The sequence below is a fragment of the Oreochromis niloticus genome, linkage group LG22, assembly GCF_001858045.2.
Source record: "Oreochromis niloticus isolate F11D_XX linkage group LG22, O_niloticus_UMD_NMBU, whole genome shotgun sequence".
Classification (NCBI taxonomy): domain Eukaryota; kingdom Metazoa; phylum Chordata; class Actinopteri; order Cichliformes; family Cichlidae; genus Oreochromis; species Oreochromis niloticus.
In genome coordinates this window covers 3,696,280-3,709,162 of record NC_031985.2, presented here as the reverse complement: position 1 = coordinate 3,709,162, position 12,883 = coordinate 3,696,280, and the positions used below count along the sequence as shown (strand labels likewise).

The 12,883-nt window shown below is 41.5% G+C and overlaps 1 protein-coding gene across 2 annotated transcripts; it reads right to left on the bottom strand.

Annotated features, from left to right (window-relative positions):
- Positions 1 to 6,410: 6,410 nt before the first annotated feature.
- Positions 6,411 to 10,204, bottom strand: LOC112843394 (mucin-1-like). Of its 2 annotated transcripts, XM_025902037.1 has the most exons (3): positions 8,576 to 10,204; positions 7,400 to 7,506; positions 6,411 to 6,788 (listed from the first exon to the last, which is right to left on the bottom strand). In XM_025902037.1, the coding sequence occupies exon 1, from the start codon at positions 10,171 to 10,173 to the stop codon at positions 9,262 to 9,264; it is 912 nt and encodes a 303-aa protein (XP_025757822.1). In that variant the 5' UTR covers positions 10,174 to 10,204; the 3' UTR covers positions 6,411 to 6,788; positions 7,400 to 7,506; positions 8,576 to 9,261. The 2 variants fall into 2 exon arrangements, with proteins under 2 accessions (XP_025757822.1, XP_025757823.1); XM_025902038.1 differs by lacking the exons at positions 6,411 to 6,788; positions 7,400 to 7,506 and adding an exon at positions 8,412 to 8,494.
- Positions 10,205 to 12,883: the final 2,679 nt, after the last annotated feature.

Sequence of the window (12,883 nt, the reverse complement as noted above, 5' to 3'; positions counted from 1 at the left end):
TATATAAGGTGTGGCTATATAAATATATAAATATATGTACAACTCTGTGTATATATGTTTATGGACAGGCATGCAGGCAGGTAAGGAAGGAAAGCAGCCTTGCAGGGAAGGAAAAACTTGAATCTCTCATGGTTAGGGGTTGGGGGAGGGTGTGTTTGCACAACAAAAGCAGGAGAACAATGGAGCTGACGACCTGTGAAAATCTCAGCGGGGTGCCAAGAGGTGTTAAGGTCGGGGGGAATTTACGCAAATCTGCGCAGGCCAGTAAATCTAGTAGTAGGGACTTGCACCAGGGAAAAAAGGCTCAGTAATTCTAGTGTTAAACACAGGTTTTCAGGGCCGGAGCGAAATACCTGAGAGGACGATGGCTGAAGTGTTTGGAGAGATGATATGACTAACCTTTTTTCCTTTTAATTTGTTAAGCGTGGGTGAAGCATGTTGAGTTTTTGCCACATGAGATGTGTCAAAAAAGAGAGGGATTTAAGGTTTAATTTGAAATGGGTTTTAGTATGATTTTATGACGATTGGGGTGTTTTGATAATTTAGATATGGCAGCGCTGAGGCAGGAATTGTTATTTTCATGTTTAAGTGAAAGGATTAAAATGAACTGAATTCTGTTTAGAAGATAAAATGTTGGTGTCCATAAGATGCTGTATACAAAACTTAAAGGGAAACTGTGGGAATAAAGGATATGCTTTGAGGAAGATTAGTGAAGATTTTACTAGTAGAAAATGTGTGATTTTTTCTTTTGACTTTTAGGATAAGTTGTTATAATGTAGGCTTTAGAAACAGATAGTAAATAGATTTATTTCTAGGGTAGAGGAGAGCTTTTTATGAGGATGTTAAAAGTGTCACTGACCCGAATGAATAGTATTGAAGATTACATACACAGGAATGATTTCATACACATTGCATTTTGTGCTTATTAAAGAAATGTTGCTCAAGTCCATAACTGAAGGTCAGAAGCTTTGTTCGGGGCGAGGTCCGAGCAATTTATTGTACAAGATGACAGAGCATTGAAGGCTGCGCATGCTTACAGACATATAGAGTTCATCAACACACCTGACAGTATTGATTCCAGGCAAAAGGCCTGAAATCCATTTAGCATTTAACTGAATAGGAGTTTTGCTTGTAACTAAATTGGGTGACATGTAAAATATGGAGATAACACATGCAGCTCCACATGAGTCTTATTATATAAAATGCAGCTACAGAATAACGAATGCTTGTCGAAGTGACCAAGGTTTCTTTTTTGCTTTAAAACAGAAGCAAAAGGGGAGAAAGCTTATGTATTTTGGTTAAGACTGATAAAATATAATGACTGATAAAATATAATTAGAATGTACCATTACATTAAGAGCAGCAAAAATGAAATAAAATGCTGTACCAAAACAGGTTATAACACAGGAAATGTGAGTTTTAAAATGAAGTTAGTGTCAACACGCAGAAGTTGTTCCTAGGGAGCTTTTAGCTATGATGAAAGTTATTCAGGAGTAATTGATTATATGATTTTAATGTATGATGATTTAATTAAAATGGTTGTTTTTTCTTTGATCCTTGTGTAGAATAAGTGGTTATGATGATTTTTCTTGTGAAAGGTGATTTTAGGCCAGAGCTGTGACAGTACAGGATGTTGAATAGAGTGAACAACAGGAAACATATGACAGCAGTGCTGTAAGACTGTTAAAATGCTGTAGATTGGGATGAGTGATGTTTAAGATTATATAGGAACAAAAGTCAGAAAGTCAGAATATTATTAGGTTTATGCTTTTGATTAAAGACTCCCAAACATAATAGGTTGAACCAAGTTTGAATAAAGAGAACAATTGATGGACATAAGTGAGGGGAAGAGCATAGTAGGGAGAAGGTTCTTTTTATCCCTCACAGTTAAGGTGAATCTAGTCTTAGACTAGGATCTACTCTGTGAATTATTAGTTTCGGTCATGCTTTTATTTGTTTTGGTGACCTCTGGATAACATCCAGAGGTCAAGAGAGGAATTGTTGGGAACGAAGTATTATTTTTTGTCATTTTTGTTATTTCCATTTATTATTTTATTTTTGTTAATTCTATTTTTATTATTTTGTTATTTCTGTTATTACTGTCATTACTGTTGCATCATAATCATGTAGCAAGCATATGTATACAAGAAGTATTGATACAAGAGGTATTGATATTGCATTCAGATGTTCAAACATATTGGTATCATATTAGCCTTTATTACAGGTCCAGTAAAAAACCACTTTAAACTGTTGAGTTGAATCTATAACCCGAAGTGCTTTTGAATTTATAATTTTAATGTTTATGCAGACTGCAGGGTGAAAGAGTAACTCTGTGCTAAAAGAAGACAGGAAGTTATATGTCTTTGAAGTTACATGCTTTTGCAGGAAGTGAAACCAAAACCAGAGTTTGGATGATGCTATTATCATCTTTTATGCATTTATATGTCTGATTAAGCTTTGGTTAAGTTTTAAGTAGTTGTATTAGATTGAAATATTTGTTTTATACATTTTACATAGAAGTTAAGATCATCACAACACAGGATGGCCTTAGCCTGGTTGCCTAAGTTGAGGTCAACTAAGGTGCAGAGAGCAGATGCACACTCTGTGCACGCGCAGAGACATACACACACACACTGTTAGGGTGTAGGTGAGAGTTGACTGATGAAGCAGTAGATGCACGATGCGAGAGCTGAGCGGGCTTACGGGAAACCACCGGAAAGAAGATGGAAGCCAGTGTACTTTTAATTGTGCCTTAAGTTGTCGAATAGAACATTTGTGGTTTTGAAGCTGATGTATGTGATGACGCAATGAGGGGGCGTCACTAAATATACTCTGATGCATATAAAACTGTATTTTGATGTTTGGAGGATGAGATTGTGGGGCTGTCTGCTTACGGAGTCCGCTCATTCTCCCACGCGTGTCATTTCATTAAAATCATCGTCTTTACCCTTTGGACCAGTGTGGTTACTTGCATTCCTCCTGTGTTTCCTTCCCTATATTTTTGAACCTTAACACTCCCTATATCTCTCCTTCAATATTTTGAACCTAACACCCGAAACAAATAAACAACATTTTCAGGGATTTCGATAAAACGTTGTATTCACCACAAATAAACCCATCTAAAAAGGAAATTGATCAGTTTTTGGACAACATAACTCTTCCAAAATTATTAGACACCCAAGCAATGGCACTGGATTCACCACTGACATCAGGTGAACTCCAGGAAACCCTGATAAGTATGCCCAATAATAAGGCTCCAGGTCCAGACGGCTTTCCTGCAGAATTCTACAAAGAATTCTGGACGATTCTAGCACCAGTTTTTTACAGAATGTTGTTGGAAATCAAAGAAAAGGGCAGACTTCCATCAAATATGAATTCTGCAAACATTAATCTCCTGCTAAAACCAGGCAAAGACCCTGTATATCCCTCAAGCTATCGTCCAATATCCCTTATAAATGTAGACCTTAAAATAATCTGCAAAGCTCTCTCAAAGAGATTAGAGAAAATAACCCCCCTTTTAATTCATCCTGACCAAACTGGTTTCATAAAAGGTAGGCACTCATCAACAAATACACGTAGATTACTTAATTTCATAGACTACTCATACAGTAAAAACCTTGAAACTACAATATTTTCTTTAGATGCAGAAAAAGCGTTTGACAGAGTTAACTGGAAATTTCTATTTGCAACTTTACACAAATTTGGTTTTGGATCCTCTTTCATTAACTGGTTAAAAATATTCTATAATTCCCCAACAGCTTGTGTCAGAACAAATGACCAGACATCCTCCAGCTTCTGTCTCCTGAGGGGCACCAGGCAGGGATGCCAACTCTCCCCTTCACTGTTTGCAATTTTTATTGAGCCACTAGCAGCAGCAATTAGACAGAATTCAGTAATTAAGGGCATAAAATGCAAGAATGTGGAACATAAAATCAGCCTTTATGCGGATGATGTGTTACTCTTTCTCCAAAATTCACAAACCAATATCTCTGGGGTGATTGAACTGATAAACTCTTTTGCAAGAATATCAGATTACTCAATTAACTGGTCAAAATCTACAGTCCTTCCGATTAATTGCTCCTTCCATAATTCTTCTTCGACACCACTGCAATCGGGAAATATGAAATATTTAGGTATTAATGTTTCTCCCAAGCTTGCAGATCTAACTAAAATAAACCATATCCCACTTTTAAAGAAAGTAGAAGGTGCTCTGGCTAGGTGGAAATGTCTACCCGTATCACTTATGGGAAGGGTTGCCGCTATAAAAATGATGGTATTACCAAAAATAAATTATTTATTCTCAATGATCCCAACTAAACCACCTCAAGATTGGTTCAGATCTCTAGATTCATATATGTCCAAATTCCTTTGGAAAAATAAGCCCCCACGTATCAGCTTAAAAACACTACAAAAGACCAAGGATAAAGGAGGATTAGAACTACCTAACTTTCAGCACTACTTCTTAGCCAACAGGCTTCAGTTTATCTCAGGATGGCTAAAACATACCCTCTTAGATGAACCTTGGCTAGATGTAGAACAAGCACTTTGCAATAATCTAGAGATTTCAGACCTACCATTTATCAGCTCAAACATCCAACGACATGAATGCTTCAAAAGCGTCAACATCAGCTCTTCTCTGACAGCATGGTTGGAGTTTCTAAAAATAACGGAGTCTTCATTAATCCCATGCAAACGTACACCTATCTGGAATACCCTGACATATTACAAAACAATAATATGATAAACTTTTCAGATTGGAGTGGTAAAGGAATCAAATATTTAGAACATATACTAGAAGGAACAGAATTTATTTCATTTGACAGACTAGTTACACAATATGGGATCAACAAGAAAAGATTTTTAGAATATCAACAAATTAAATCCTATAAAACCCCGATTCTTTTGTCCCCATGATAGAACAGAGAAAACCGACTCATAGTGGTCAAAACAGTTATATTTCTTAATTTATTCAATCATCTTCCGGAAGAGAGAGACCCCTGCACAGCCCAAATGCCAGTTGCAGGATCTCTAACATTACAAGCTCAACATGTGTCTTATATGGTGTTATTTCGGTACTTTACACGTCACATAGTTTCGATACCAACATTCCTTATATGACAAAGTTCCTCTTTTCTGTGTCTTATCTATTAATATGCCTGTGCACTAAAACTTCCTGTGCAGCTTGCAATAACTTCCCCTTTCTAAGGTCTGTTGCCAGGGCAACCTGTCTCAACTTAGTTTCACTCTGTCTGTTGCTCATACTCTACAAAAAACATGCAGTTTCCTGTCAGCCTGTGACCTAGTCTCAAAGCTGCCCTTCTTTTATACATAAAACAATCTAATGAGCAGATACACATTAAAAAATATCTCTCTATTTCCTAACAGTCCCCCTTTTTCATTTCTCTCTTGAGAAATGAACTAATTCCTTATTTATCCCATTAAGTTTACTTCCATGTTAAAAGCCTAGGGTATAACATAAGTGATTATGCTAAACAAAAAGAAACCTTTCAATTGCCCAACTTTATCTGTCCCCTCAACGGGTTGTATGTTTTCTATGTTTCCTTATTATTTGTCATCATCATCGTAAACAAAAACACAGGTAGATGGAGAGGGAGCAACAACATCACACACAGACACAACAAGCAGGCGAGGACTCTCAGACCATGACAGGAGGAGCCCATCCCTAAACCATTCTAAGAGGCAGGTCACAGTCTTGTGTCTGTTAATATCAAAGTGTGACTTTCTAAATACATATTTCTGTAGTATAAGAGAGATAATTGTGAGATATAAAATAATGGGATATATAAGCAATAAAGATAAATTCTTACAGTCCCTACAGGAATAGATAAACCATGTTAGCACCTAGCAGGCCTGATGTAGCTAACAGTTATTAGCTGTGATCATCTGCACACAGGTCAGAGCTGTGAGGAAAACGTAATGCTGAGGAACAACCATGAACTGTGGAAACTTTAAAGTGGTACTGGGTGTGTGTTACTCTGTGTTTGTGCTTCAGTTCCACTCAGTTAGCTTTCTGCTAGCTGTTCCCATCAGTTTGCTTCTCTCCTCCTCTCTACACTCACTCACACTGCATTTTGATGCAGCTGAATTCACAATGATTCTGTTCTCATCTACATCTTTCTGTTCCTGTTGTCAGACCACAGAACGACTATGAACTACTGATTTAAACGTGTTGCATTAACTACAGGGGGAAGCTGCTAACACACTGGAGCTGCATACCAAGATGCTGCTCTGCACCTCTGAAAGACGCATTTTTGTAAGCACAACATGACCGTGTGGACAATCTGGCTGCATGTAACAGTCATGTTATGACTTGGAGAGAACTTTTACAAACAAGACATTTACTGTAGTTTTAGGACCAACAGACTGATGAAGAAACCAAGTAAACAAAGTAAAGACAAGCTGCACTTTGACTTTTATTAGAACAATTTGCTGGAACTACAGAGTAATGAAGTACTTCAAGTTTTTGTGTGGATGACTTCCAACCTTACTGTACAGCACAGAGCACAGAGGGACAATATATGTAATCAATATATGATGCAGAATGAACAAGTAACAACTGTGAGCTGAGTCTGAGGCTCATGCAGGACATTTCATAGTGAGGTGTCTTTGGTTGGATTATGCAAACATTTACATCAACGCACCAAACTCATTTCTCACAGATGAAGGTCTTCTCATCATCATAATATGACTGTGTCCATTTCCCATCACTGTCACAGCAGACTCCACGGTACCAATACCGGGGAGTCTCATATCCTGGTGCCCAGAACCTGTCAGAGAGATCAAATCTGATATTAAACTGGACTAAACTCATAACTATTGTCACATTCATATAAATATGAGTCTCTTTTGGAATATTTCCAATATTTCCTGTATTTCTTTTCCAGGTTTCTCGCCCACTTTCCCTCCTTTAGACTTTTCTCTGAGCATCATCATGCACACTAAAAAGAAAGAAAGAAAAGCTTCTGGACTCCTTTAAGTTGCTTGAAGATCTTGAAGGGCGGGGCTTACAACACCAACTGTCTGCCATCTTTATTCCAGTTTTGAGATCCTTCCTAGATGCCTTAACGTCCACTCACATGATAGGGTTTGGCTAAGTTTCACAGCAGGTTTACCTGAAACCTTGGCTGATTGTGACCTACACCCATTTTCACACCTTGGCTTGTGTGACTAGGTAGAGGATCATTAGGAGGTCCATTGTCTCCCCTCTTGGGGGGGGGACACTCCCACAGGGCTTAAATCTGGGATTCTCCACCATTTGACCTTAGAACTGAAGAAGCTTCTCAGATGAGAGGTGAAATGTCTTCAAGCAACTTATAGCTGTCCTTTTCTTTCCAAGCTTCTTAAACAACTCTGTAGTACAAACAAACTAATGTCTCACATTTCTGTCAGCGCTGATTCGTCCACCCATTCCCATTTATATCTTCCTGATGTCTGTTTAGAATACAGACCAATCCACGACTCTCCTCTCATGTTCCTGATAAATTCCTATTTGAGAAGACACAAAAATATTTGCTCCACTCATAATTCAGCACTTCTGTTGTCGTAACATCATCTTGTGAATCTGTCTGAAGGAAGAATAAATGTGATGAAACAGTCGAGCTGGGACCCACCCACAGCTGTCTGTCCTGGCCCACAAGTATTTGATTGCTCCTGCCACTTCTGTCCTATGTGACAGACTGTTCTCACTTGCAGGTCACATAGTAACAAAAAAAGAGCGCTGCCTTGAGCTCTGAAAAAGTGAACAGTAACTGGTTTGTGTAAGTAACTGGCTGAAAGACACGGGCAGTAAATAAGCATGGAGGTATTGTGAGTCCAGTGGGTTTGGCTTTTTTTTTTTTTTTTTTTTTTAATTAAACACTAAAATGTTCAATGATCACACTGTTTTAGCCTAATGTACAAAATAATGTTGGCTAAGGTTACTCAGAGTTTAAAGGTGAAATAACCTTTTATGTTTCCTTATTTTTTTAAGAAGAAAAACTGCACTTTATGTTGAAATTTATATTATTATTATTCTTCTAAGACAATACCATTTTGAAAATGTACTCAAAAATAAAGTGTTATTTTAAGTACTTTAATCTTCCCAATTTTGTTTCTCTGTTTTGCACTGAAATGCAGTTGAAATGCTTTTTTTCCCCCATAAATTAAAAGAGCTTGAGTTTACAATATTCATGTCCATGTCTGTTACTTGATTCTGTCGCCTACTAAAACCCTTTAAAATTAAAAATATATTTGCGCTTTGGAGCAAATTGTCTTGTGCGATTAAATGCAATTAATTGAGATTAAATTAATCACAAAGCCTCTTATTAATTAGATTATTTTTTTAATCGACTCCCACCCAGAGTAAAAACTTTACACTTTAATGTGAATGTCTGTAACAAAAAAAAAGAAGATTGTGATGAAACTCTTCAGTTCTTCCATTGTGCAGAAATCAGAAAGAAATCCATCAGAGTGGAGACAGGAAGCAGGTCACAGACTGACAGCAGGTCAAAAACACAAGTAACAGATGACTGTCAGTTCCATCAAAGATCACACAGACATGAACAAACACACCCACCTGTTCCTCTTTGCTGTTTATCATCACCAGATCAGCTCCTTTATCCCGACAGTCTCTCCTGCTCTCAGACCAAGTTTTCCACTCAGTGGATTTAAAGTAACAGCTGCTTCCAAATCTCGTCCATCGATCAGGACACTTCTCTTAATGTCAAACACATCTTTTAAAGACAGACTTTGTGTCATGTTGTATCACATTAATAAGATCTCTCATTTCAGTCTGTAGTCAAAAATCTTTGGTCCCTGTCATTTTCCCTGTAAATCCTTCATTTAAACTAAGGTTTTCTCTCTTATAAGTAACTGAAACTTACATTTATACAGAAAAACTGTTACATTTAGGATTCAAAATAAAGACACAGTCAAACCAAACACAACCCAGAGACCAAAAACAGAAAACACTGGAGCCCAGAAAACAACCAAACAAAACCAGGCACACGACAGTTCCCCCCCCAAAAAAGTTCAGGGGGCCGACCCGGAGGCTGATGGCACCAAAGTCCAAACCTGGGCAGGTCAGGAGGCCGGCCGTGCAAAAAGCAACGGCGGCGAGGCAAGCGAAGAAGGTCCGGAGGCCGGCCACGCAGAGGGCAGCGGCGGCGACCCAGGCGAAGGAGGTCCAGAGGCCGACGACCCAAGAGCCCAGAAAACAGTTCAGGGGGCCGGCCGGGCAGGAGGCACCTGCGGTGACGTAGTTCAGGGGGCCGTCCATGACGGCAATGACGTCCAGTCATCAGCCTGGAAAGTGGCCGGACAGGACGAGCAGGCCGGACAATCAGAGGCCTGGAAGGAGGCCGGCAATGTCGAGGCGCAGGATGTGGTCCAGACGGCAGCGTGACAGCCGCAGGACGAGGCGAAGCGGAGGCCGGACCGGGCGAGGCCGGAGACAGAAGCAAAGGCGGCTACAGGCGAGGACGAAGGCTCGGAGGCCGGACCAGGCGAGGACGAAGGCTCGGAGGCCAGACCAGGTGAGGACGGCGGCGCCGCAGGCGACGGCGTGGGAGCCGAAGACGGCGGCGCCGCAGGTGACGGCGCCGCAGGTGACGGCGTGGGAGCCGCAGATGGTTGTTGCTGGACGGGCCCCTCGGACCCTCCAGCGGAGGCAGGTGGCTGGTGCGGTTCTCCAGAACCCCCAGCGGGAACAGAAGTCTGGTGCGGTTCTCCAGAACCCCCAGCGGGAACAGGTGGCAGAACAGGTGACAGAGGAGAGGAGCGGCGGTGGCGAGGGCACCGTTTCCTTCGGGACGAGGGAACAGGAACCGGTAGAGAAATGGAGACCTCCTCCTCATCCTCCGACCACATAGCCGCCAGGAAAAAGGCAGGCGAATGGACAGGTGAACGAGATCCCCGCTGGCGTGGGGAGGGAGAGGAAGTCCGTGGCAGCGGTGCGGAAACTCGGTCCCGCTGTGGTGACCGCTGCGGAAGCTGCTTTACGGCGAGCTCAGACTGCTGCTGCATTGGCGTGGTGAGAGAGAGAGCAAGCTCACGTGCCCTGACCTGCTCCCTCCATGCAGCGATGGTGCTGCCCAGATTGGCATCCGAAGCAAACTGCTGAAGCCGGGGGCTGGTTTTCACCATTGCTTCCACTGTGCTCAGTCCCACAGACATAGCCCGTAGGCTGTCGGACTGGGATATGCGGTCCAGCAACTTAACCAGCCTTTCCATCTCAGCGTCTGACTCCGAAGCGAAAACGTCTGCGGGGTCCATGTTCTGGTCGCGATCTTCTGTTATGTGACGGCTGTGTGCAGGCAGGAGTGGTAGTAGGAGGACCCAAGGTGCAGACTCCGGAGACAGAAAGTAACTCAAAAAACAGCTTTAATGCTGAACTCAAAAGTGTAACAAAACTAGGAATACAAAATACACTTACACAGACAGAACACACAGCTAGATAAGGGTAGATCACGACAATGACAAACTGAAACACAGGGCTTAAATACATAGAGGGAGCAATCAGGGAATGGGCAATAGGAGGGAAACACAGCTGGGGCAAATCAGGCCTAACGAAACAGGGGAAGCAAAACCAGACACATTAACATAAGACATGCACCTCCAAAGTAAAACAGGAAACATAACAGACTGAACTACACACACAGACTCTGACTGAACACAGGGAGACAGCAACTAGAGAACACAGAGACATAAACCATAAGACAGAACTCTAACAACGAAACCAAAGACTAGAAATGATAAATAATATAATGAACTCAAAACCTCTGGGTCAACGACCCAGGCATCCTAACAGCATGTTTGTTGGCTGCTGGGATTCAGTATCAGTGAGACATTCATTTGCAGCCAAGATCCCATCTTTGTACCTCAGACTGCTGAAGACTCACACTGACTGACTGCAGCATCTCTGCTCTGTCACACTACATGTATGTGAGAATGCTGTTTGTAGATTACAGCTCAGCATTCAATACCATCGTTCCCTCGAAGCTGGACAGGAAACTGCAGGAGGAGGTCAGCGCCCTGACCCACTGGTGTCAAGACAACCATCTCACCCTCAACGTTGCAAAGACAAAGGAGTTGATAGTGGACTTCCGGAGGTGCAGCTAAGTACACACCCCCATCACCATCAACTGCGCTGCTGTGGAGAGAGTGAGCAGCTTCCGCTTCCTTGGTGTACATCTGGCTGAGGATCTTACGTGGTCAGTACACACAAACAAAACAGTGAAGAAGGCGCAGTAGCGCCTCTTCTTTCTCGGGAGACTGAAAAGATTTGGCATGAGCCCCCGCAACCTCAGGACCTTCTATCGCTGTGCCATTGAGAGCATCCTCACTGGAAGCATCACCACCTGGTACGGCAACAGCACCGCTTACAACCGCAAAGCTCTCCAGAGAGTAGTGCGGTGCTCTGAACAGAAAATTGGAGGTGAGCTTCCCTCCCTCCAGGACATCTACAGGAAGCGGTGCCTGAGGAAAGCGGGGAGGATCATCAAGGACTCCAGTCACCCCAGCCATAAACTGTTCAGACTACTTCCATCAGGAAGGAGGTTCTGCAGCATCCGGTCCCGTACCAGCAGACTGAGAGACAGCTTTTTCCACCAGGCCATCAGACTGCTGAACACGTCATAGACACCTCACCCTCACTACTGGAACTTCAACATTATGCACTCCATACTGCACATTAATGCCACTGTTTTGCACAATATCCAACTACCAACCTCTGTATATTTTATATGTTTATTTTATTTTTACTCTATTTAATTTGTAAAATATGTACACACACACGTAGACATACATATTTAGTAAACACATTCAGTAATATGCATACACTCTTATATTGTACATATATTTATTCATATAAGTCTCAGATTTAGCCATTTTTATATTTTGCTTGTTCTCATAGTATTGTATTGTTGCACACGTCTGTTGCTTGTGAAGCTCGCACACAAGAATTTCACTCACATGTACTGTACCAGTGTACCTGCACATGTGACGTGACAATAAAAGTGATTTGATTTGATGTGATTACATATAACACACACAGCATAAGTGTCTATGATACAGTAACAGACTGAACTTTGACCTGTTGTTATGACTGTCATCATATTTGTGTCATTTTGTGTAACTGCTGTGTTTTTCTGTCCTTCATGAAAAGCTCTGCTTGCTGTGCCTCAGGTGTGACTGAATGAGAGGATGATAATGGGCATGTGCAGGTACTCTGCTGTGATTGGTTCAGCAGCTGAATGGTTACATAAAGAGCCAAGGTGGCCGCCGTCTGCAGAGGACGCCTTGTTCCAACCTGCCACACCTGTGCAGCTCTCACTGTGTGTTTCCTGTTTCACTCTGAAGGAGTTTGTAGGGCTGAGCTTTGACTGTGAACAGTTTCTCCTCTTTATGTCAGTTTGGGTCAGCTGCTGTAATTTGGTTTGTTTCTTTTATCAGATCATCTTAACACAAGAACCTGATTCAAAATGTAAAATCAGTTTCCTTTCAAATCCGTCTCCAACTTTAACCGTTTTTAATAGTTTCTTACCTTCCATCTTGTCCTTCAGCTGCTCTTTTTCCAAACTCACCAAAATATCTGGTTAGAAATGCAACAAAACAGAAGATTTAAAATTTTTAAATTATTTTAAATCAAGTTTTCCACTTTCCCATCAAATGAATGGAACTAACATTAGCTTGTTAGCTAGCTGTTTAATACACCAAGGCCGTTTATCAATGCCCAAGTACGCGAGTACGTACTCGCATGCTCGGTGAGTACGTACCCGCCGAGAATGCGAGCACGGACTCGTGGGCCGTTTCTCAATTCTCAAGTACGCGAGCACGGACTCGTGATTTGTACAGTCGGAACACCAGCGTACGTGATGATGTCACA

Coding starts and splice junctions, on each gene's coding strand:
- LOC112843394 (XM_025902037.1), bottom strand. CDS start 10,173: ATGTCTGTGGGACTGAGCACAGTGGAAGCAATGGTGAAAACCAGCCCC.